Below are 22361 nucleotides of genomic sequence, written 5' to 3'. Positions count from 1 at the left end.
TGTGATGAAATATAATACCATAGCATTCATGTTCTATTCACATATTGAATTAACCATCAGGTATTGATAGATATTCAGTATAGTGCACTGAGACATTGACCATTCACTGCTATACTTACTTTTTTTTTTAACTTTTACCTTCTGTCTTAGAATCAATACTGTGTATTGGTTCCAAGGCAGAATATTGGTAAGGACTAGGCAATGGGGTTCAAGTGACTTGCCCAGGGTCACACAGCTAGGAAGTGTCTGAGGCCAAATTTGAACCCAGGACCTCCCGTCTCTAGGCCTGGCTCTCCATCCACTGAGATACCCAGCTGCCCTCTCACTGCTATACTTTTATAATAACTACATGTAATAAAGTCTGTTCCATTGATTAGAAAAAATGATCTTTGTTTCAACTTTGGATTGTATAGATTTGAGATCTTTAAAAGGGGGCAGCTGGGGTGGCTCTGTGTATTGAGTCAGGCCTAGAGACCAAAGGTCTTGGGTTCAAATTTATCTCAGATACTTCCTGGCTTTGTGATCCTGGGTAAGTCACTTAATCCCCATTGCTTAGCCCTTACCACTATTCTGTGTTGGTTCTAAGACAGAAGGTAAGGGTTGAAAAACAATTATTTTTACTAAATAAATAAAAGGGAGCAAAAGTCTCATTGTGGTTTCAAAATATGACTTAGGCCACTAGTCAGGAAACTTGGCTTCTGGTTACAGATATGCCACTCCCCACTTTAAAATATGTTTTATTGCTCCCTTCTGTTTTTATATCACAGTGGAATTTCTGAATCTACCCTTTTGCCTCTCCCTGGTTGTTTAGTCAAAGAAAAAGAAAAACGCCTTGGGCAAAACCAACATATTGACTGGTCTGACAGCATACATAAAATTCCACACCCAGAATTCTCCTCTCCAACAAAAGGCATGCTTCTTGCTCTTTCCTTTTTATTATGCAGTGTTGAGTCTTTCTGTATATTGTTTTCTTCATTTAGGCTAAAATATGCTCTTCCTTCCTTGTGTCACCATAAGCAAGGGGTATCTTTGCCCTCATGGAGAGAGAATCTAGTATGAAAGGTAAGGCATGATGGTAGAAGCCATACTTCTGGGACAAAGGCACAAAGCATTATGGGAGTGCGAAGAAGGAGACATCACACTTTAAGCCCCAGAGAACTGGAAAGCTTTTGGAACGACGTGGCGTTTGATCCAGGCCTTGAAGAATGGATAGGAATTAGGTAGAGAAAGAGGTTTTGGCTAAAGCCAAGAAAGGTGAAGGAGAAGAAGGGGGAATAAGGCTGATAAAGTAAGTTAGGGGCATATGATAAATGGCCTTGAATATGAGGGCCAAGAATTTGGTTTTTATCCTGTAGGCAATATTTTTGAAGCGTTTTAAAAAGTATTTAACAAGTTTTTCTGATAAAATGCCTAGCCACTACTCAGTGATAAAGGGTACCGTTTCCCAGGGCCTTTGACTATTGGGCACCTATGCTACACTCCACTAACTCCAGTCTGCATATTTCTATCTGTTTTCAAAGGGGATGCACTAGTATTTTTGTATCTAGACCCCCACAGAGCCCAAATGTAGTCTCTTATTGGGACAATAAAGGACAAAGTTTGTAATGGTAATTCTCTGTCTTTTCTGAAAAAATAATATTTGAAAGCCCATGGGCAGCATAATTTAGAAGCAGATAACCAAGTGGATTTTAGAAAGAAGCATTAGTGTCAGTATCTCACAGTTGATTCTGATGAGGTTGCTATTTCTGATTATATTTTGGAAGCATCACTTATGGGTCAGTTTACAAACAGCATCTGGGAAAGCATCCCACCCGTAGGGGTGTTTAATGAAAACCACAGTAAAAATATTCATAAATAAAGTATCCGAAAGTTTGAAATCATGTAAGGAACTGCCATCTTAGTGGTATGATAATAATTAAAACGTATAGTTTCTATTTCACTATTCAGAAAAATTATTTTTAGTAGGTTCTAAGCTGAACAACTCCAAAGAAAGCACCTCTTTGAGACAGTTGTGTAATATGTTTCCATAAGATAATCACTTCACTTGCAGCTGTTCTACCTTAGGATAATTTATGAAAGAAAAATCTAAAGCAGTTGCTCTTGGTGAGCACATTTAATAATGGATAGCAGCTTGGTGTAGTGGAGAGAGAATTTATCTTCAGTCAGGAAGGCTGGATTCAAATTCTTCCTCTGATATTTCCAGGTTATATGACAATCAAGTTACCTACCCTGCCAGTACTCCAGGCAACACTGAGATGTAAATCGTGGTACAGTTGCAGATACTTACTGGTATAAAGTTCACTCATTATTATTCCCCAGATCTAATAAATTATAGATTGGAACCATCTCCCCCGCCCTCCAAAAAAAAATTAGTGATAGTTATAAAGCATGAAAGGAAAAACATTAAGCTTATTAGGATTCTCTAATTTGTGACTTTCTATATTTTTCTTCCTCAAAATCAAACCATTTACTGCTTGAAACTTTTTTTTGTGAAAAACACCAAGTAGAAAAAGTGAAAAAATGAGCCTATTTAGCATTGGGAGAAATTTGGAGATGGAGGAATAAAAAATATTTTACCTCTAGGGGACTGGAAAGTCTTTTTAAAAGCTACCACAATCAAGTCCATCCTAGTAGCTAAATAGGATCCATTTTTGTTGGTATTTTATACTTCACCCGTAGCATTAAAAGGATGGATGCAGTGTGTCCTTTTCAAGTGGACAGAGGAAAGTGGGAGGCTTATTTCCTTCCTTGAGGATTATATTTAGATTTTTACATAAGGAACTCTAGTGGTAAGCCCAGTACCGGCCTTTAAAACAAAATGAGATTTTGTCTTAGAGTGGAAGGGAGCTAGATAGTATAGCTATCAAAAAATATATTAATACCATAATCTGAGCTTGAAGCATGTCTGCCAGAAACAATTTGTATTAATTTAATATTATTCTGCATTCAGCTGTTTCTAGCTTAAAGAGATGTCCAAAGTGGCATAGTGCCTTCATGCCCTTTTTGTTTCCTCAAGACAATTTGAGTTAACATTTATAGGACTCTTGAACAAAGACCATAATATGTTCACGTAAAAGTTTGGATTAAGGTTCTTAAGAATAATAGTCAACTCAATTCCTTCTTTAACTATTCCTTTCAAGGATTTGTCTGTCCTATTCAGAGTGACCTCTTCCCTCTGATCAATAACTCAATCCTTTCTAAATTACAGAAAGGGGCACTTCCTCTGGGTGAGTCAAAAGCCAGTGACTTCAGAGGATCCAGAAGGCCAAGCTATAATCTAGATTTGCATTAAACTCAATTTATCTCTATCCCAGGAACCTTGGTCCTTTACCTTTCACTCATCTTCTAAAAGGGAAAAATCTGGTAAGGATTTTAGGATGGAGAAAATGTATTTCTAAGAAATATTTATTTCTCAAAAAAATTTTAATTTATTTCTAAGAAAATATTCTTTCATAATAGTATTTGTTGATCTGAAAAGGAGAGTATGCTAACACAATAGGAAAAAGACTTTAATTTGCTTTGCCTTTACCATAAACTCAAGTGTGTTTGGTTAGAGATTTTGAATGAGAAAGAATATTTCCTCTCTTAAAACAAATACAGGTTTTAATATGGGATGACCCTCTGGGAAGGGAGGGGAAGCTATACATGGAATACTATGGTGACGTTAGAAATAGAAAATCTCATTAGCACTTATTTTTAAAATAAAGAATTGAAGTCAAAGTATTGTTTTTCTTTGACTTTAATTTTTTACCATCACAACTGAATGTTCTTAACATAAGTTGGAGAGTTTTTCTTGTGAATTCTCATTAGGGCCAACAGTTGTTGGCTCTGATTTATTTTTGACAAGGTCTTCAAGTCAGCCTATAGTTGAAAATGTCACACGTAATCATGCTAGCCATTTTCAACAAGTGACATATTTTAAAACAACTGGCCATGGTATTTATATAGTGAGTGGGTGGCCTGAGCCCAGAACTGGGAATCCTGTCTCACAAGCCTGTGCCCTGAGGACAACAGGTGTAGCCTCTCTGATTGACATTTTTTACTAGCTTTCGCAATACTTAATTAGTGTTCCTAAACACAGTTTTCCATATTCTTCATGGTAGGACAACTTGATTGTGCTGTTTTTCAAATGAATGTTTTGATTTGTTGCATACATTAGAACATCACAGCTCTCTGCCTTCTCTTTGTCTCTACAAAGTCTAAGGATAAAAAGCCATGTGGCAAAATTTTTAAACGTTTGTAAGCTGAAGATTTTTGTTTTTGATTCTTCAAGTAAACTTTGAGGCAGGAGGAGGGTTCCTGTTCCCCCAGTGTATCCCATCTTATTTGCATGTTTCACTTGGCAACCTTTGAAGGGTATTTTGCAAGGTGACCTACTTAAAATAGACTCCCTTTAAAGTCATGTTGTTAAGAAGTTGTGCATTGCCCAGGTCCATTGATGTCCGCGTCTGTATTCACCGGTACAATTCAGCTCTCACTATTATTCCATTATAGCTGAAACCGTCTTCGAAGGTATATACTCACACTAGGACATGCTGGCCTGTTTGGCAAGAGACCACTCGATCCATCTTGACCCTTTTGCACCCCCTCAGCCCCTTCCCCAGCTTTCCACGGCTTGCTCTGGGAACGGAATGCGATCAGGCCTGCCGTTGCTTCTGGAAAGTAGAGGTCAGATGGCGAGCCTATCACTTCACTCACCATCCTTATGACTTCCCAGGCCAAAGCAGCCTTTCCTGGCTGCCACGCCCCCATGGCTATTCTCTTCCCTGTTAGAATTGAAGGTTCCAGAACAATCTGGCTTTTGTATTTGTATCCCCAGAATTTTGTACAGTGCCTGGCACGTTCCCACCGACTCACTAAATGCTTTTCCTTTCATTTAGTATCATCTCTGTTGGTCCCTTGATGTTTAAATACAACTACAGCGATTTTTTGAATGTTACCTTTTGATAGGATTTCCAGTGTGTAGGCAGTTCCTGGATATTTGCGTTGACAGAAGGGGGCAGTTTTGCAGATAATTCGGAATGCCAGTCTGGCATGACTTTTTGCATACATCTTCATACATCCCTCTGCCTACAAGGCTGGAAGTCAACTAGAAGGAAAGAATTGGAGGGCGTGCTATGAATAATTCACAAATGACTGGATGGTTGGGTCTTTAGGACTACTATACCTTTCCAATTGAGTGGCATTTGTATGAGGGTCTTTTTCTAAGTATAAAAATTTTTTTGTCTACCTGCAAAAAAAAGATTTCTTGTGTTTGGCCTGGCCTTCTACTTTGTTGTTCCTCATGAAAGAACGAATGCCGAAGTCCAAGAATCAGAACTTTAGGTGAGATCTTGAAATTCCCAGGGTTATATTCAAGACTTTCCCAGTGCAAAAGATGCTACTTTTATGTCTAAAACTCCAATCAATTTAGCCCCTAAGGAATGGGAAACTGTTAAATATTCTAGTCTTGTTTCAGTGGCTTGCTTTTGACTTCTCCCCTTAAGAGCCTTTGAATATTGCAAATGGCAAGAACTTGTCTTTTGACCCAGTTTTGGGGCTCAGCTATCTGCAGCAGTTGGTCAAAGTGCATTCGTTTTAATGAGCCTGAGCTGTAGGGAACTTAAAAAAGAAGATTATCTTCAGCTTGAGAACAGTGTTGTGAAGCTGAGAAAGAAGTTTGGTTGTTTTTGTTTTTGTTTTCTTGTTGGTTGGCTGTTTTTTCCTTGTAGCCTCACCTGCATTCTGGCACTCGTTACCCGGAGATGTCATTTGGGAGTGGCTGATCTATAATGTTCTTAGTACTAGCACGACTGGCACTTGGGGAACAAGGTCCCTCCCATCTCGCCCTGCCAGCCTGGCCATTGTGCGTGGGCTCGGGAGGGCTGAGCCTTTTTGAAGCTAAAAGCCCAAGAAGCAGCGTCCTCCCCTCGCTTTCCCAAGGCCGCTTGTTAATCTGGCCGAGCTGCAGGACAAGCGGACCAAGAGACGTTTGCCGATTGACTTGCTCTCCCCTCCCAGTGATAATGGGGCGCTCTCGGGAAGAGCAGGGCAAGCTGGTGTGGTGGAATAGTGGGTCTAGGCACACAGTCGGCGCGTAGGCGAGGTGGCTGGGCCCAAAAGGAGCTTGGGCAGAGGGAATTGGCAAGAAAGCGGCCTCTGGGGGGACCCTGCAGGGCTTCCGTAGCACATGTTGCCCACGTCCTCCGTCTTCAAGTGGTCCTTCAGTGGATTCACTCTTTTTAAGCGAGGTCATCTGTGCCAGCCCCGAGAACTCCAAAGACCTTTGAGTCTGCGTGTAGTCAGCCCAGCTTCAGCTCTGAGTGGGACCAGACTCTGCTCTGAGTGTGACTGCCGCTTGCACCATCGGTTCCTTTTATGGTGAGTTCACACGAAAAGCCACGGGCACTTTATGCTAAAGCCACTCCCCTTTCCCAAGCTGTCCCGCTCTCATGCACATGCATGTAAAACATTTCCCTAAACAGTGAGTGGAGTGGACCGACTCTCTACAGTACTCTCCCAGTGCGTGTGGATCCCCTCAAGGGAATTCCTGCTAGAAAAGAAATGGGATCAGCAGCTCTAGGGTTATATGGCTCACAAGCTCCTATTTTCCCTGTTGTTCAGCAGCCCTGAAGTGCTCCTTTGTTTGGGCATCAGGAGGATGTGGTGCCCTAATTAGGCCTGGGTGGGGAATCGCCTCTCACAGAGCTGCCCTTTGGAGCAGAGAGCTCAATTCACGGGAAGTGGCCGGCAGTTCTGCCAGCTTCTCTGCGTCTGAAGAAAGACAGATTTAAGGGGAAACAAAGAAGCCCGCCCGTTTATTAAGATGACTCGATCCCACTCGTTACTGTGGAGCCCCCATCTATAAAATGAGGAGGCCGGACTAGACAGGTGTCCCCGCCTTTTAGGAGACGCTACTTCTTTACTTATCCTAAAGCTTGGGTGGGAGCGTTACTATAACCTGTGAGGCTGCTTTCTGGAAGAGACATTTTCCAGGAGCTCCAACAGACCCAGAGACCATTTCAAGCAAAGAAGAGTCAGGCTCTGCATTCTCCTCGTGCACAGAGGCTGGGAATTCTGTGGTTAGAAAAGAACAGAACTTTTGAGGTGAAAGAGACTTTAGAACTCAAAGGATCATGGATTTAAACCGGGCTTGCCCCTCAGAGATAGATCTCCTAGCCCTGTGCACCTCATTTTTATCCTTGAGGAAACAAAGATCACCCAGATAATGAGTGGCAGAGCTGGGATTTGAGCCCACGTTCTCAGAGTCCAAATCCACTCCTCTTCCCACTGTACTTTGTGGTAGAGGCCTAATCAAGCTAAGTAATGTGCCCAGTTTGTCATGCAGTTATGCAAAGTGAAAACGAGTGTGGTGTGGTGAGAAGAATACTGGATTGGAACTCGCCAGACCTGCGTTTCAGGCCTTACTTTGCTAGTTATTACCTGGGTGAGTAGGTGTTACATTCTCTCTGGAGCTTCGTTTCCTCAGTCAGAGGAGACTCGATCTCTAAGTTGCCTTCTAGTTCTAAGAAAGCCTGGGCCTCCGGAACCAAGGCCAGTGTCCTTTATACTGACTGCATCATCCTGTTTAATGGCATCTCAATCTAAAGTCCCTTCCACCACCTCCGAAATGGTACGAGTCTCTGTGAGATTCTCTTTCAGGTGCAATTTCGGCTTCCTCTTTAGAAATGCCTTTTGTCATGTGTAGGTATCTACCATCAAAAACTGGGGCAAACCTGTGGGTTTTCCTTTACAATCGAGGGCTTTTCTGCGTCTCCTAGATGCTGGTTATTTCCATCTTTATCCACCTTTGCCAATTTTCTGGGTGTGGTATGAAATATCAGACTTTGGGGGGGTTCATTTTTCTTATTAGTTATTTAGAACAATGTTTCATTTCGTTATTAATAGTTTCAAATTATTTTAAGTATCATTTGTTCATATCTATTAATGGCATCCTCTAGCTCTTTGTCTTATGCAGTTATGTTTGGTTCCTGTGTATCTTGACCATCTTAACTATCAGATATTTGATGCAAAGATTTTTTTCTCCCACTTCTATTTTTTCTTCTTGCAGAAATTTGAAGTTTCATTTCATTGATTATTTATTTTACATTTTATGATTTCCTCTATTCTTTGGTCAAAAATTTTCCTCCAAGTCATACCTGATCTGGCTCTCTTCTGACTCTTTTTATGGTATGACCTTTAATACTGAGATTGAGTCTCCGGTGTGAGCTGTGATGGTACATAGTTTAAGATATTGGGCAGGAAGAATCAGTGTCTGCTGCCTCTTGTGGGATCACCAAGAGTTTAGAAATTGTCACTGCTTTGGGAGGACTAAACAGAAATCCCATAAAGTGGACCTTGGAGTGGTTTGGGATTGGAGACCAGTGGGAGCTCTGAAGAGTTAAGTTCCCCAGTATTAATTAATTTCATGAAGTTTTTATATTGTGTGTGCAGTTTCTTTCTTCTGATCCAGTGGATACAGGTATAGTCAATCCATGCTTCATAATTTGGTTTTTGGCGTTTTTGAGTGGCTGAAGTTTGCCTGAAGTACCTATTTTGCCAACTTGTTTTTATATTTTTTTTAAGTTTGTTTTATTGATGCTTGTGTCTTTATGACCTAGTCATTTTGGGGAAGAGATTAGACAAAAAAAAACCTTCCTTCCCAAATTGAATTCTTTCTTGTGACCAAAAAAAAAAAGCAATTGAGCAAAAAATAATACAGAAATTATGTCTTCTATATACTGGGTTATGTTTTAGTAGTTTTTCACTTATGTACTGTAAGGGGAAAGGCATGTTTCATGACTTGTTCTCTAGGCCCTCACTGGGTTTTCAGTAATACAGAGATTAACTTCCTTTTAGTAAATATTATTCTTTTGGCCCAGCTTTTTTCACTTTGTATCAGTACATACAAATTTTCCTATGTCTCAGAATTTTTATTATTGTTAGGCTACATGATGAGATCTATAAAGAAGCCCTTACCTTTGAAGAACTTATAGTTTAATTAGAGAGAAGCAGCACAAGCCTCTGAGATGTTAATTAGAAATAAGATTTCATTTTTTATAATTATTTTGTGATTCTAAACTTGGCAATCACCAAAAAGTCAAATATCTCCATTTACAAAAAAGAACCTTTACCTTTTTTTAAAAAAAACTTTTACTTTCCTTCTTGGAATCAATACTATGTATTGATTGCAAAGCAGAAGAGTGGTAAGGACTAGGCAATGGAGGTTAAGTGACTTACCCAGGGTCACCCAGCTAGAAAGTATCTGAGGCTAGATTTGAACCTAAGATCTCCCATCTCTAGGCCTGACTCAATCCACTGAGCCACCCAGCTGCCCCTTTTAGCTTACTTTTTAAAAAGCATGTAATAAATGTTACCATTTCTAAGCTATACTGCTTTTTTCTATTTCCCTCTAAAATTCCTTCTGTTTTCTGCATTTTAAGTGTTCCAGTGACTCACACTTCTTCTATTTTGGCAGTACTAATGTCACTATCCTCTCTCTTCCCCAAAACTCTAAAAAAAAAAGGAGTCTTTATATATTTGCATAAGCATAGTCAAGCAAAACATAACAACATATTGGCAATGCCTGAAAAACAACTATTGCATTCTTTTTTTTTTAAACCCTCACCTTCCATCTTGGAATCAATACTGGGTATTGGTTCCAAGGCAGAAGAGTGGTATGGGCTAGGCAATGGGGGTCAAGTGACTTGCCCAGGGTCACACAGCTGAGAAGTGTCTGAGGCCAGATTTGAACCTAGGACCTCCCATCTCTAGGCCTGGCTCTTAATCCACTGAGTTGCCCAGCGGCCCCCAACTATCACATTCTTCACCTTTAGTTTATCACTTCACTGTCAAATGATGCAAGGCACAATTCATCATTATTCTTCTGGAGTCATCATTCCCTATATTCCTGTCTTTCACAGTTGTTTTCCTTTATAATGTATCATAATTGGATAATTTAGTCTCCTGGTTCTGCTCACTTCACTCAATATCTGTCCTCGTAAGTCTTCTATGTTTCTTCAAAATCCATCCCTTTCATCATTTTTATAGCCATATATATGTGTATATATACATACATATATATTATATATAATAATTGGTTCTCCAACTGATAAATACCCTCTTTATTTCCAGCTCTTTAACATAACAAAAATACTGAGAAATATTTTTAATATCTTTATATAAAATTTTTAACTGCTTGCCTTCGGTCTTAAAAGCAATACTGTGTAAGGGCGAGGCAGTGGAATATTAAATGATTTGCCCAGGGTCACTCAGCTAGGCCTGGATATGTCTGAGACCAGATGTAAACCTAAGCCTTCCATCTCTTCGCCTGACTCTCAATACATTGAACCACCGAGCTGCCCCTAAATATTTAAAAAATACATTCAGTACCTTTTCTTCTTTTTTGATCCCTTCGGTATGCATGTCTAATAGTGGTATAACCAAGTAAGAGGATATATATAACAACTAATTGACTTTTTGAGGACACATTCAAATTGCTTTTCAGAATAATTAGTATAATTTCATTTTAGCTCTAACAGCAATGCATTAGTTTGACCATACTTCTACATCCCTTCCAACAATTGTGATTTTCCTTTGTGTTTTTGTCATCTTTGGCCATCTGGGCTTGCAAGATAATATCAGAATTATTTCAATTTGCACTTTTCCTATTATTAGGGAGTTGGAATATTTCATATGATTGGTGATAGGCTTTTTTTCTTCTTTTGAGTACTTAATCATATCCTTTGATCATTTATTTTTTAAGGGATGGTTCTTTTTCTTATTTATACATTTGAATATACACCCTATATGTAATATCAAACTTTTATAAAATAATTTTACTGTAAGGCTCCCACCCTGAGTTAACTGTTTAATTTTGACTTACTTGATTTCATTTTATACAAAAAAAATTTTTTTATTTGATGTAATCAGAATTATTCGTTTTTATTCTGGTGTTGTTTTTTTTTTGGTCAAGAATTCATCTCTCATCCATACTTATAAAAGGTATCTTTTCTCTTAGTAAAATAATAAGTTTAAGTTCTATGCCTAAATTTTTTTTAACCCCTTACCTTATATCTTGGAATCAGTACTGGTTCCAAGGCAGAAGAGTGGTAAGGGCCAGGCAATGGGGGTTAAGTAACTTGCGCAGGGTCACACAGCTGGGAAGTATCTGAGGTCACATTTGAACCCAGGACCTCCCGTCTCTAGGCCTGGCTCTCAATTTACTGAGCCCCCCAGCTGCACCCCTCTCTATACCTAATTTTTGTAGCATTGCTTTCTAGTTTTCCTTACAGGTTTGTCACATAGTGAACTCTAGCCCCAGTATTTGGGGTCTTTTTTTACTCCTCTATGTTTGTATCTGATTTGCTCTCCACTGGTTGATTTTACTATTTTCTAACCAGTAGCAAAGTAGCTTTGGTGATACTGCTTTGTAAGATAGTTTTATATCTAATACTACCAGACCCCCAAACTACCTGCTTTCTTTCATTATTTTCATTGAGATTCCTTGGCTTTTTGTCTATAGTCAGCAAATATTTTATTAAGGACCTACTACGTGCCAGGTGCTGTGCAAAGCACTGGAAATACAAATGAAGCGTTGGATTTTTAAACAACATTCTCAAGGAGCTCAGTGTAATGGGGGACACAGCATGTAAAAACAAGATGTACACAGAGTAAATCAGTGATTTAGGAAAGGCACTAGGATTAAAGAGGATGGGGAAATCCTTATTGCTGACGGTGGCACTTGAAGGAAGCCAGGAGGCAGAAATGAGGAGAAAGTTCTAAGATGGAGGGGGCTGAAAATGCCCAGTCAGGGGTGTGCCCTGTTCAAGGAAGCAGCTGGAAGGGCAGTGTTATTAGATGGGAGCAGGAGCTGGGGGAGGCGTTAAAAGCCTGAAAAGGTAGCTAGGGTGATGAGGGGCTTTAGAAACCAACCAGGATTTTCTGTTTGCTGGTAGAAGTATTGAATAGGAAGATTGGCATGGTCAGACCTGCACTTTAGAAAGATTTGTGTTCCTCCAGATGAATTTTGTTATAGATTTTCTTCTAGCTCTGTCTTTTGGTAGCTTTATTGACATGGCACCGAATAAGTGAATCGATTTAGATAATGCTGTCATTTTTATTGCTTCCACATGGCTCAGCTCTAAGTGGTTAATATGTCTTCCGTTTATTTAAATCCACTTTTATTTCTATAAAGAATTTCATAGTTGCATAGTTCCTGAGTGTCTTGGAAGGTGTTTTCCTAGATGTCTTATATATTCTGTAGTTACGTTTTAATGAAATTCCCTTTCTGATTCCCAGCTGGATTTTGTAGGTAATACCCAGAAAGCCTTATGATTTGTGTAGGTTTGTTTTATATCTACTACTTTGTTGAAGTTATTGTTCCAATCAATTTTTCATGTTAACTACTAGAATTCCTTAAGAAGATCATAAAGGCATCTGCAAAAAGATACAATACTGTATCTCCTTTGCCTGTTCTTACTGCTTTAATTTCTTTTTTCTCACAGGTATAGCCAATGGTTTCTAGTCCTGTATCAAAGAAAGGCGGTGATAAATGGACATTGTTGCATTGCCATTGAGCTTATTAGAAAGATATCTCCCTTAACATATTAAGCTGGGTTTTTATATTTGATACTATTTAACCATATTAAGGAAAGATCTATCTATTGCTGTAATTTTTAATACTTTCAACAAAAGTAGATGTATTTTGTCAAAATACATCTGTATCAGGGGCAGCTGGGTGGCTCAGTGGATTGAGAGTCAGGCCTAGAGACAGAGGTCCTGGGTTCAAATTTGACACTTCCTAGCTGTGTGACCCTAGGCAAGTCATTTCAACCCCATCGCCTAGCCCTTACCACTCTTCTGCCTTGGAACCAATACTCAGGATTGAGTCTAAGACAAAAGGTAAAGGTTTAATATATATACATATGTTCATAAAATCCGGTGATTCTATTATTTTAAAAATTAACACGGTCAATTATGTGTTAATATTGAACCTCCTGTCCATTCCTGATCCTCAGTGTATAGTTTTTTACACATTGTTATAGTTGCTTCATCAATCTTTTATTCAGCAACTTTGTATCAATATTCATCAGGAATTCACAGATGATGATAAAAGGAAGTAAGAGTAGAACACCATCAGGGTAGTTGTGCGTTTGTTGTGTACTTCTTTTAAAAGGAGCAGCTCATGGTTTGGATTGAGAGCCAGACCTAGAGACTGAGTTCCAATGTGGCCTGAGACGCGTCCCAGCTTTGTGACCTGGGGCAAATCACTGGCCCCCCACCTTTCTTCCTTGAACTAATACACAGTATTGATTCTAAGATGGAAGGTAAGAGGGGTTTTTTAAGGTATATAAAATAAAGATTGGTAGAGTCACAGATTATCCTTTTCTGTTCTTTGTATTTCCAAATGGCCATATTTGTTGATGTTCATCAAGTTTATAATAATAATAAAAAGAAAGTTTAAAAATGATATCAGCATTCTGAGAAAGGAAAAACATTTCTGACTAAGAGGGAATCAGGAAGGCCTTTCTGGAAGAGGCGACAGTCGCACTTGGTCTTCAAAAAACTTTAATAGTGTTTGAATTGTTGAAAGGATGGATGGAATTTCAACAAGCAGAGACTGGGTTTGGGAGAGGATTAGTAAACTCTTGAGTAAAGGCACAAAGGTGAAAAAAGCACAGGATATAGAACAGTCCCACTTGGCTAGAGTCTAGTGAATCGGAAAGAGCTGATGAGATGGAAGGCACATAGTTACCGATTGTGAAAGACTCTGAGTGTGTGGAAAGTTAAGATTCATTTGTGCTCCTCCTGCTCACGCTTGGCCCTCTGTTGTCCACGTGAATTTCTTCCTCAGCTCCTATGGTGTCATCCAGACGCTGGGGAGCCTGTGGCTAGTTAATTTTGTAGTGAGCAATCTATTTTAAGAGATTGATATTTTTAAACTAAAAATACAGCCTCCAGATAATTTCAGTTGTCAATGACTATGCTAAGGTCTCTGGATTTTAAACATTTTAGGAAATAGAGAATTATCGTATGGTTTTAAGCACTGGAGTAGAATGAATTGTTCTGTGGATGATTTAGAGGAGTGGGTTAGGGTTGGGAACTGAATGCAGGGATGGATGTCAGGATCACAATTGTTTAGGTAAAAGGAAATGAGAGCTCAAATTAGTGGTGGCATTACAAAGAGAAGTATGGGCATATTTGAGTTAGAAGTAATAGGACCAGGGAATAATTACATCAAAGAATCCAAGATTTGCAGGTAACTATGTGGTCATCTAGTCTAATTCTGATTTGAAATGAGAATAAAGTCCCAGACAAGTCATTTAAAATTCTCCATTCGGGGGAGTTCACTAACTCCTTAGGCTATTGGCATTGGCACTCATTGTCAGGCATTTCTTCCATAAGTGTTTCTTCTGGGCATAAATCTAATTCCTCTTTTATATGACAGATTTTCAGATAATTGGAGGCTGTGGTCTTTTCTCTCCAAGTCTCTAGTCTAAATATCTGCGTGTCTTACAACTGATTCTCTGGGTCCTGGTCGCCAAGTCCTTCACCACAGTAGTTCCCCCCCCCTCTAGGTGTACTCTATATCTTTTCCAAAATTGGCACCTAAACCTGAATGTAATACTCTAGGTGTGGCCTGACCAGGTGATACGTAGAACTATCCTATTCTTTGTTCTGAACGTTATACTTCCATTAATGCAACCTTAGATCAAATTAGCCTTTCAGGGCTACTATATTACACACTTGACTCTTGTTTTTGTTTATAGTTCACTAAAAGCACTGGTTCTTTTTCACGTGAGCTACTTTCTAGCTATGTCTCTCCTCTCCTTTACTCATCCAGTTGCTTTTTTTTTTCCAGTTGAAGAGTAGGACTTTACATTCATCTCTATTAAATTTCTCTTTATTTTATTTGGCCCATCATTCTGTCCTGTTGAGGACTTTTTAGGGCCTAGTTCTCTCATCTAATCTATAAGCCATCACTCCCAGTCTTTGTCTTCTGAAAATATGACAAATTCAGCATTTATGCTGTCACTCCAGTCATTGATAAACATGTTAAGTAGAATTTTGCCAAAGCACACTTCTGTTATATGCTTCACTAAATCTTCCCAGACTAGCATCAATTCATTAAACTTCCACATTGGAAGCCAAGTTATTCAGCTATTTCCAACCCCACCTAACTGTAATATATCTTTACGTTTGTAACTGTAAAATGCTTTGGTAAAATCAAGAAATATACTTTCCCTGATCTATCAGGTGAGCGTCTGTCAAAAAGGGAAGGATAACAATTCACTTTTATATACTTTAAAGTTTGCAAAATTCCTTCTTCACAGTAACTCTGTATGGTAGTACAAATATTATTATCCCCATTTTACAGATAGGGAAACTAGGTTACAAAAACTTTTAATGACTCACCCTTGCCCATAAAGCTAATAAATGTTTGCTGAGACTCAAATCCAAGTTTCTTAAGTCCAGTGCTCTTTCCATCTATTGATTTGTTTTAATAAAAATTTTTTATCTTAAACTTGAGCCACTGGAGAAAAAAGTACTTCCATTTACCACAAAATACAAACAGAAGATTCTATGTGGAACTCTGAATCTTTATTTCATACTTCTTGGTTTTTTTAAGTATATAATAAATTTTATATTAAACTTTCAAAACTATATTTCTTATCTGTATTACCTTCAGTTCTCTTTTCTTGGGGCATTATTACTTCTACTTCTCCCATTTAATCAAAAGAAAGAAAGAAAAAACTCAATATTTGTGACATAAGCAGAATCAAGCAAAATTAATATCCACAGAGCAGCTAGGTGACTCAGTGGACTGAGAATCAGGCCCAGAGATGGGAGTTCCTGGGTTCAAATCTGGCCTCAGACACTTCCTAGCCGAGTGACCAAGGGCAAGTCACCCTTGAAACCAATACACAGTAATGATTCTGAGATGGAAGGTAAGGGCTTTTCAAAAATTAGTTGGTTAATTAATTAATTAAAAACATATGTCTCTATACCTTGGGTTCATCACATTAGAGAGTAGAATGCTTTATCATAGATTCTCTGGAAATATAGTTGATCATTGCTTTAAAGGAACTTTGGTTGGGTTCCTAGTTTAAGATGGGGGTATGAATGGCAAGAGAGAAGTAAAAAACAGAGCCCAAGTGGTTAAGCTTGAGTGTTATGTACCATTGGTATGGTAGGAAGAAGAGGAGGTTTGGGGAAAAGTTCCCGAGTTTGATATTCAGATGTGTTCATTTTGAGAGGTGCCAATGAACATTCAGTTAGAGATGAGGTGGCGATACGAGTCTCCAGCCCCAGAGAATTAAACTGTTTATTCCAAGAGCTGGCAATTTAACATTTTAGATTTTGCACAATAAATAAGAATTTTTTTTGAAATTGTAACTACAGTGTTTGTGGAATGTTGCATATGCCATCAGCAGGGATGCTGTGTGAGTTAATTTTGCTGAAAAATTTTTTTGGTCAATCTTTATTAGAAGGGAAGGCTTTTGATCAAATTACTTGCCATCTCTGAGAGGGAGGAGGGAAAAGTGGGAGGGGAGAGAGGGAGACAATTTGGATCTTATAATTTTGGAAATGCCTGGAAAATTATTATTGCATATAATTGGGAAAATAAAATATCTTTTTTTTTTTTAAATAAACCCTTACCTTCCGTCTTGGAGTCAATACTGTGTATTGGCTCCAAGGCAGAAGAGTGGTCAGGGCTAGGCAATGGGAGTCAAGTGACTTGCCCAGGGTCACACAGCTGGGAAGTGTCTGAGGCCAGATTTCAACCTAGGACCCCCTGTCTCTAGGCCTGGCTCTCAATCCACTGAGCTACCCAGCTGCCCCCATAAAATATCTTTTAATAAAATAAATTAAATGAAAAAAAGAAGGGAAGGCTGTTGTATTCATTTGAAAATAAATGGGATATAAAAACAAGAGAAATCAATCAAAAAATATAACTTTAAAAATTCCCAATAGTCTGCTTGTGAATTGATTGTTTAACCAGTGTGTAAGCTGCTTAGTGCCAGCATTGAAGAGATAACTTGATGAATGGGGCTAACACCCTCACATCTGTATTAAGTCTAAACTATACTTTTGGATAACTTCCTAACAGTTGTAACTTTGAAACTCATAGTAAAACCTTGACCTCATATCAGCAGCTGCCTTTCAGACATTTTAAACTCGATGTTCAGTGGGCCTCTCAAACTCAACGTGTTCACAACTGAACTCATTATTCACTAACCCCACCCTCAGCCCCTTCCCTCTTCTCATCTTTCCTATTCCTTTTAATCAGTCAGTAAATGACCAATGGCTAGATACCGGGCTCAGAGCAGAAGATAACAGAAAAAAGCAACAGAATTCTTTCTGTCCGTGAAAATAACTGTACAGACAAGATTTACATAGAATAAATTGGGTATAATCAGCAGGGAGCAGGCACTAGAATTTAGGGAGATTGTGGAATGCTCCTTGTCGATGAAATACTTTAGCTGAGACTGGAAACCAGAGAAGCCAAGAGGCAGAGGTGTGAGGAGGGAGAGAATTCCAGGCATGGAGGATAGACAGCCCGTGAAAACACCAGGCATCTGGAGACCGCGTTTCTCACTTGATAAGCAGCAGGGAGGCCAGCGTCACTGAATCAGAATATGTGGGAGGTTAGAAGCTATGAGAAAACTGGGGAGAGGCCGCTGGGTGGGAGGCAACATCAGGAAGTCTTTTTTATGGAGGCCCTGCAAAGGGCATTACCTTGCTCTTAGTCACCTTGGCTCGAAGCCTCCATGTGATCCTTTGCTACCTCACTCACATTTACCCCACCCGATTCTATCTGTTGTCAAGTCTTGCTTGTCCCTACATGGCACCTTCATTGTATGTCTTCTCTCTAGTCACACCCACCACTTTGGCTCTGGACTATTATAATGCCTTTTCTTTGGTGTCCTTGCCTCAAATCATTCCCCATTACAATCTTCTGCACAGTTGACAGTGATTTTCCTGAAGTGCAGATCTGGTCATACATATTCTAGTGGCTTCCTGTTACCTCCTGGTGAGGAAGTCCAGCTACCCATGCATGTCAACAACTGTTCTGCAATTTGCAATTTTGTAGAGTTACATGACTTTCCCAGGGACATACAACTAGTAAGAATTAGAGAAAGGGCGGCAGCTGGGTGTCTCAGTGGATCGAGAGGCCTAGAGACAGGAGGTCCTAGGTTCAAATCCAATCTCAGAGACTTCTTAGCTTTGTGACCCTGGGCAAGTCACTTAACTCTCATTACACAGTGTTCATTCTAAGACAGAAGATTATCCATATATAAAGAGACAGACAGACAGACAGAGAGACCGAGAATTAGAGAAAAGGCTTAATCCTGGTCTTTATGACTATGAAGCCATCCTGTTGACTATGTAAAATGACAACACTAATCTATAAGAATCAACTCTTCCTTCTCTATCTAAATTTCATATCTAACAAATAGAAATATCAGGTGTACTTGGTATATTATCTGAGAATCTTCATTTTCAATTTTCCAGAGTCTTAGCTTACTTTTTTTCTTCCTCCCCCATCTGGCACTAATTTCCTTCCTCTGGATCTTCACAGAAGCAACCCCAAATCTCAAGGCATTTCTCCTCTCTGGACTTTGGCTTTCCACCTTATCCACAGAGGGAAAGGATAGAGTTAGATGATCTCTGAAATTCCTTTTGAGCCAAAAAAAATATGACTTTAGCTCCTCGTTTGTGTTGATTTTATGTTTCTTTGAAAGTTGCCTCTTGATGCTGAAACATAGAACTTCTTGAAATCCCTTCCCTTTTTAGCTCCATACTCTTTAATTGACATATCGCGTAAGACAACAAAGACAAAATTTTTCCAAGGAAGATCTCTTCGTTTTTATTTTTATTGAGCATTAGCTTATATAGAATGAATGCTATTTGGCCTTTTTGGAAAATTACAAATCTGCTACTGCATGTGAATTTATTTTGACTTGATGAATTTGATTATGTGATAGCATAGGCAGATCTCAGTTTTGCTCTAATCTGGTTGGGAGACGTGTCTCCTTTATCAATCTAATTTTACTCATGTTTCAGCAAAGCGAGCTGTCTGCAGTGTCATTTGTATGGCATTTGTAGCATGGTCATGAGAGTTAAAAACAAGCAAACTTGTTTCTTTAAAACCTTAATAAACATATATATATATTTTTAACCATTAAAACAGAGACTGAAATAAATAGACTGCAAGGATGCTATAATGGCTGTGATTTTCACTCTCCCCGGCTCTTTATCATTAGAAGAAAAGAAAGGATGGCTATAAGGTTAATGGATTCTGCTGCTAACTGAACTTGGGAATGCAGTTTCATTGATTTAATATTTCCTCTATTAACCCTCCCAAGATAATGTCCCTTGTGGACCTCATGGCATACAGTCATGCACTTTCTTACCTCCATAAGTTTCTGTATTACATTGCTTGGTATATGGAGGAAGGGACAAGGTATCTCTTGCCACCAGCCACTTCTTTTTCCTAACTTGGAAGCCTTTCAAATATAGAAAGAGAATTTTCTCCACCTAAGGAGATAGGCAGTTCATAACTATTGGTCTACCCACAACCTTTTTTTATTGATACTAGTAGTGAATGAATGGCAGGTTCCTTCTAAGAATGAATATAATTTCATTTAAATTCTTTAATTCTGTTAATTTCAGTGAAAACTTATTAAGTACCCACTATGTTTCAAGGCATTGTGTGAGGTTGTTGGTTTTTAGTTGATGTAGAATGAATGGTATTTGGCCCTTTAGAGAAGTACAGTTCTGCCACCTCCTTGTTATCAAATAGAGATGTCTTGGCATGGCCAAGAGGGACTAGATAATGAGCTCCCAAATTATATATATTGACCTCCATGAAAGAACTTCCTGGTCTTTAATCATCAAGAGGATCATTGACCTATGTTAATTTATTTGTTAAATGCTAGCCTAACCAATAAATTGATATTCTTAACCAGAACCCATTCTCTCAAATATTTTGAATGATATTAGGAATAATATGTTGGGAAAACTTGGGAAAGCAGGCTGGAACTAACTTGTGAATGGCTTTAAATGCCAGAATTTGTATTTTATCCTTGAGGAAATAGAAAAACTTTGAAATATCTTGAGCCAAAGAGGAGAGACATCACTTTGGCAACAATGTGGACAGATTGGAAACTGAAAATAAAGAAATCAATTAGGAAACTATTGTAGTAGTTCCGGTGAGAAGTGGCAAGAGTCTGAACTAGAGTGATATACGAGTGGAGAGGAGAAGAGATGGATGAATGGCTGGCTGGCTGGCTGGCTGGATGAGATGAGATGTTGTTGAGGCAGTGTCTGCAATACTCCACAACTGACTGGATATGGAAAATGAGGAAGAGCCAAAAGTCAAGAATGATTAAGAGATTTTCAACCTAGACTAAAAGAGGGGAATCTTGGCAAAAATTGGAAAGTTAGGAAGAGGAAAGGACTGAAAGGAAAAAAACAATGATTTCTGTTTTGAATATGTTGAGTTTGCCATATCTATGGGATATATAGTTGGAAAAATCCAGTAGGATATTGGCCATGTAGGAGTTCAGGAAGAGGCTTGAAGAGATCTGGGAGTTTTGTGCTAAACAGGAATAGTGGAATCCCTGAAAATTAATGACACCTTTGAGAAGGAGGGTGTAGGAGAAGAAAGGATACATCCAAAGCTACTGGGTTGGATGTGTTTGATTATTTCAGTAGAGGAGACTTGGAAGGAGCAGCAAGACAAAAGAATTGAGAACAGTATCACAAAGTCCAAGATAGAAGACAAGATCCAGAAGAGAAGACTGCAGAGGTCAAGAGGGAAGAATGAGGAGTCCTTATTTGTCAATTAAGAAATAGTAGGTTTAACTCTTGAAGGAGCTTTTGAAATGAATGAGAAGAGTAGAAGTAGAAGCGAGAGTAAAGCAGCTTGTTCTTGGAGTTTGACTGTAAAAGAGAGAAAAGAGAGAGGACCATAATTTGAGATGATAGAGGGTCAAGAGAAAGGTTTTTTTGTTTCTTTGGTTTTTTTTTGTTTATAACCCTTACCTTCCGTCTTGGAGTCAATACTGTGTATTGGCTCCAAGGCAGAAGAGTGGTAAGGGCTAGGCAATGGGGGTCAAGTGACTTGCCCAGGGTCACACAGCTGGGAAGTGTCTGAGGCCAGATTTGAACCCAGGACCTCCCGTCTCTAGGCCTGGCTCTCAATCCACTGAGCCACCCAGCTGCCCCCTCTTTGTTTGTTTTTTAAGGAAGGGGAGAATGTTTGGAAGCACACCTTCCTTTTCTGTCTGACTTTTGTTTGTGGTTTTCCTCAATAAATCCTTCCCAGAGCATCCATTCAAAAAGTGCTAATGGTCTTCCTATAATCTCCTGACATAATATGGACACCAGTGAATCATGTTAGCTGTTTATCCATCCTTTGTTCTTGCCACATGACCAACCCATCATTTCCTCCATATATATCTATATCTATATAATATATATCTCACACATGTATATGACATCCATATCATCCATTTTGCTGCTACTTCTGGGCAATTCTTCATTGGTAGTCTGTTCACCAAAACCCTCTATGTTGATCTTCAAGAGACCTCTAACTTTAATTCTTCAGACACTTGTATCTAAACAGCTTCCCAAGTATATTGTTGTTAAAAGTTGAGATTTTATTACAGGAAGGAAGTTGTAGTCATAAAAAGTGCTCTTCATTTTCCCAAAGATAATTTAGTCTACTCCTCTCTCCATGTTCAACCATGAGCCTGGGTCATTGTTCGTGTCCAGTGGATATTCCAAAGTATGTACTGATGGACCATCTCCCTGGATTGTTCATCCAACTACATTTCATAACATGGACAGTAGAAGTTTTTAAGTTTATTAGGTTTTTCCTCTGTAGATAATCAGGCCAGAGTTTATCAAGTGGTTATGGATTAGGAAACTCAACAGTGTTCAGAGCTTGCCGGTGTTAGTACAGTGACAGTGTCATAAATGAACTAGTATCCAGAGGATATTACTATCTATATGGAATCTCTTTGCTTTAGTCTTTGTGTCAAATGTCCTCAAATGCTGGCAAACACCTTTGGCGAGCATATATCTCCCTGTTTTATACCATGCTGAACATTATTTGATTTTCATTAATTACCAGAAATCATTTGAAACTGAACCAAGTGAAAAAAGGTAGGTTGTTATGCTTGTGGTCATATAATATTAATGGAAGGAAGTCAGAAGAGTCCGAAGTTCTGGCTCTTTTTAAATAAGTCGTTTCCTGGGGTGACTTTAAGCAAGTCATTTAATGTCTCAAAGCCTGAATCTCCTCATCTATAGAACAGTAATAATTCCTGACTACCTGTAATAACCTACCTTATAATGTGGTGTTCACT

The 22361-nt window shown here is 38.9% G+C and overlaps 1 protein-coding gene across 10 annotated transcripts in view; it reads left to right on the top strand.

Annotated features, from left to right (window-relative positions):
- The window catches only part of TOM1L2 (target of myb1 like 2 membrane trafficking protein), a 199673-nt gene that overhangs the window by 61348 nt on the left and 115964 nt on the right, over nucleotides 1-22361 (top strand). For 2 of the 10 annotated variants that reach the window (XM_056804489.1, XM_056804487.1), the window contains exon 1: nucleotides 7315-7426. The exons of 6 other annotated variants lie outside the window; for them this stretch is intronic. In XM_056804489.1, the coding sequence (XP_056660467.1) occupies nucleotides 7330-7426 (97 nt within the window). In that variant the 5' untranslated portion in view covers nucleotides 7315-7329. Of the gene's footprint in view, nucleotides 1-6256; nucleotides 6361-6715; nucleotides 7427-22361 lie in introns of those variants that run through there. 2 more of the 10 variants (XM_056804493.1, XM_056804486.1) reach the window with 2 other exon arrangements.

The sequence above is a fragment of the Monodelphis domestica genome, chromosome 7, assembly GCF_027887165.1.
Source record: "Monodelphis domestica isolate mMonDom1 chromosome 7, mMonDom1.pri, whole genome shotgun sequence".
Taxonomy (NCBI): domain Eukaryota; kingdom Metazoa; phylum Chordata; class Mammalia; order Didelphimorphia; family Didelphidae; genus Monodelphis; species Monodelphis domestica.
This window is presented reverse-complemented; position numbering and strand designations above follow the sequence as displayed.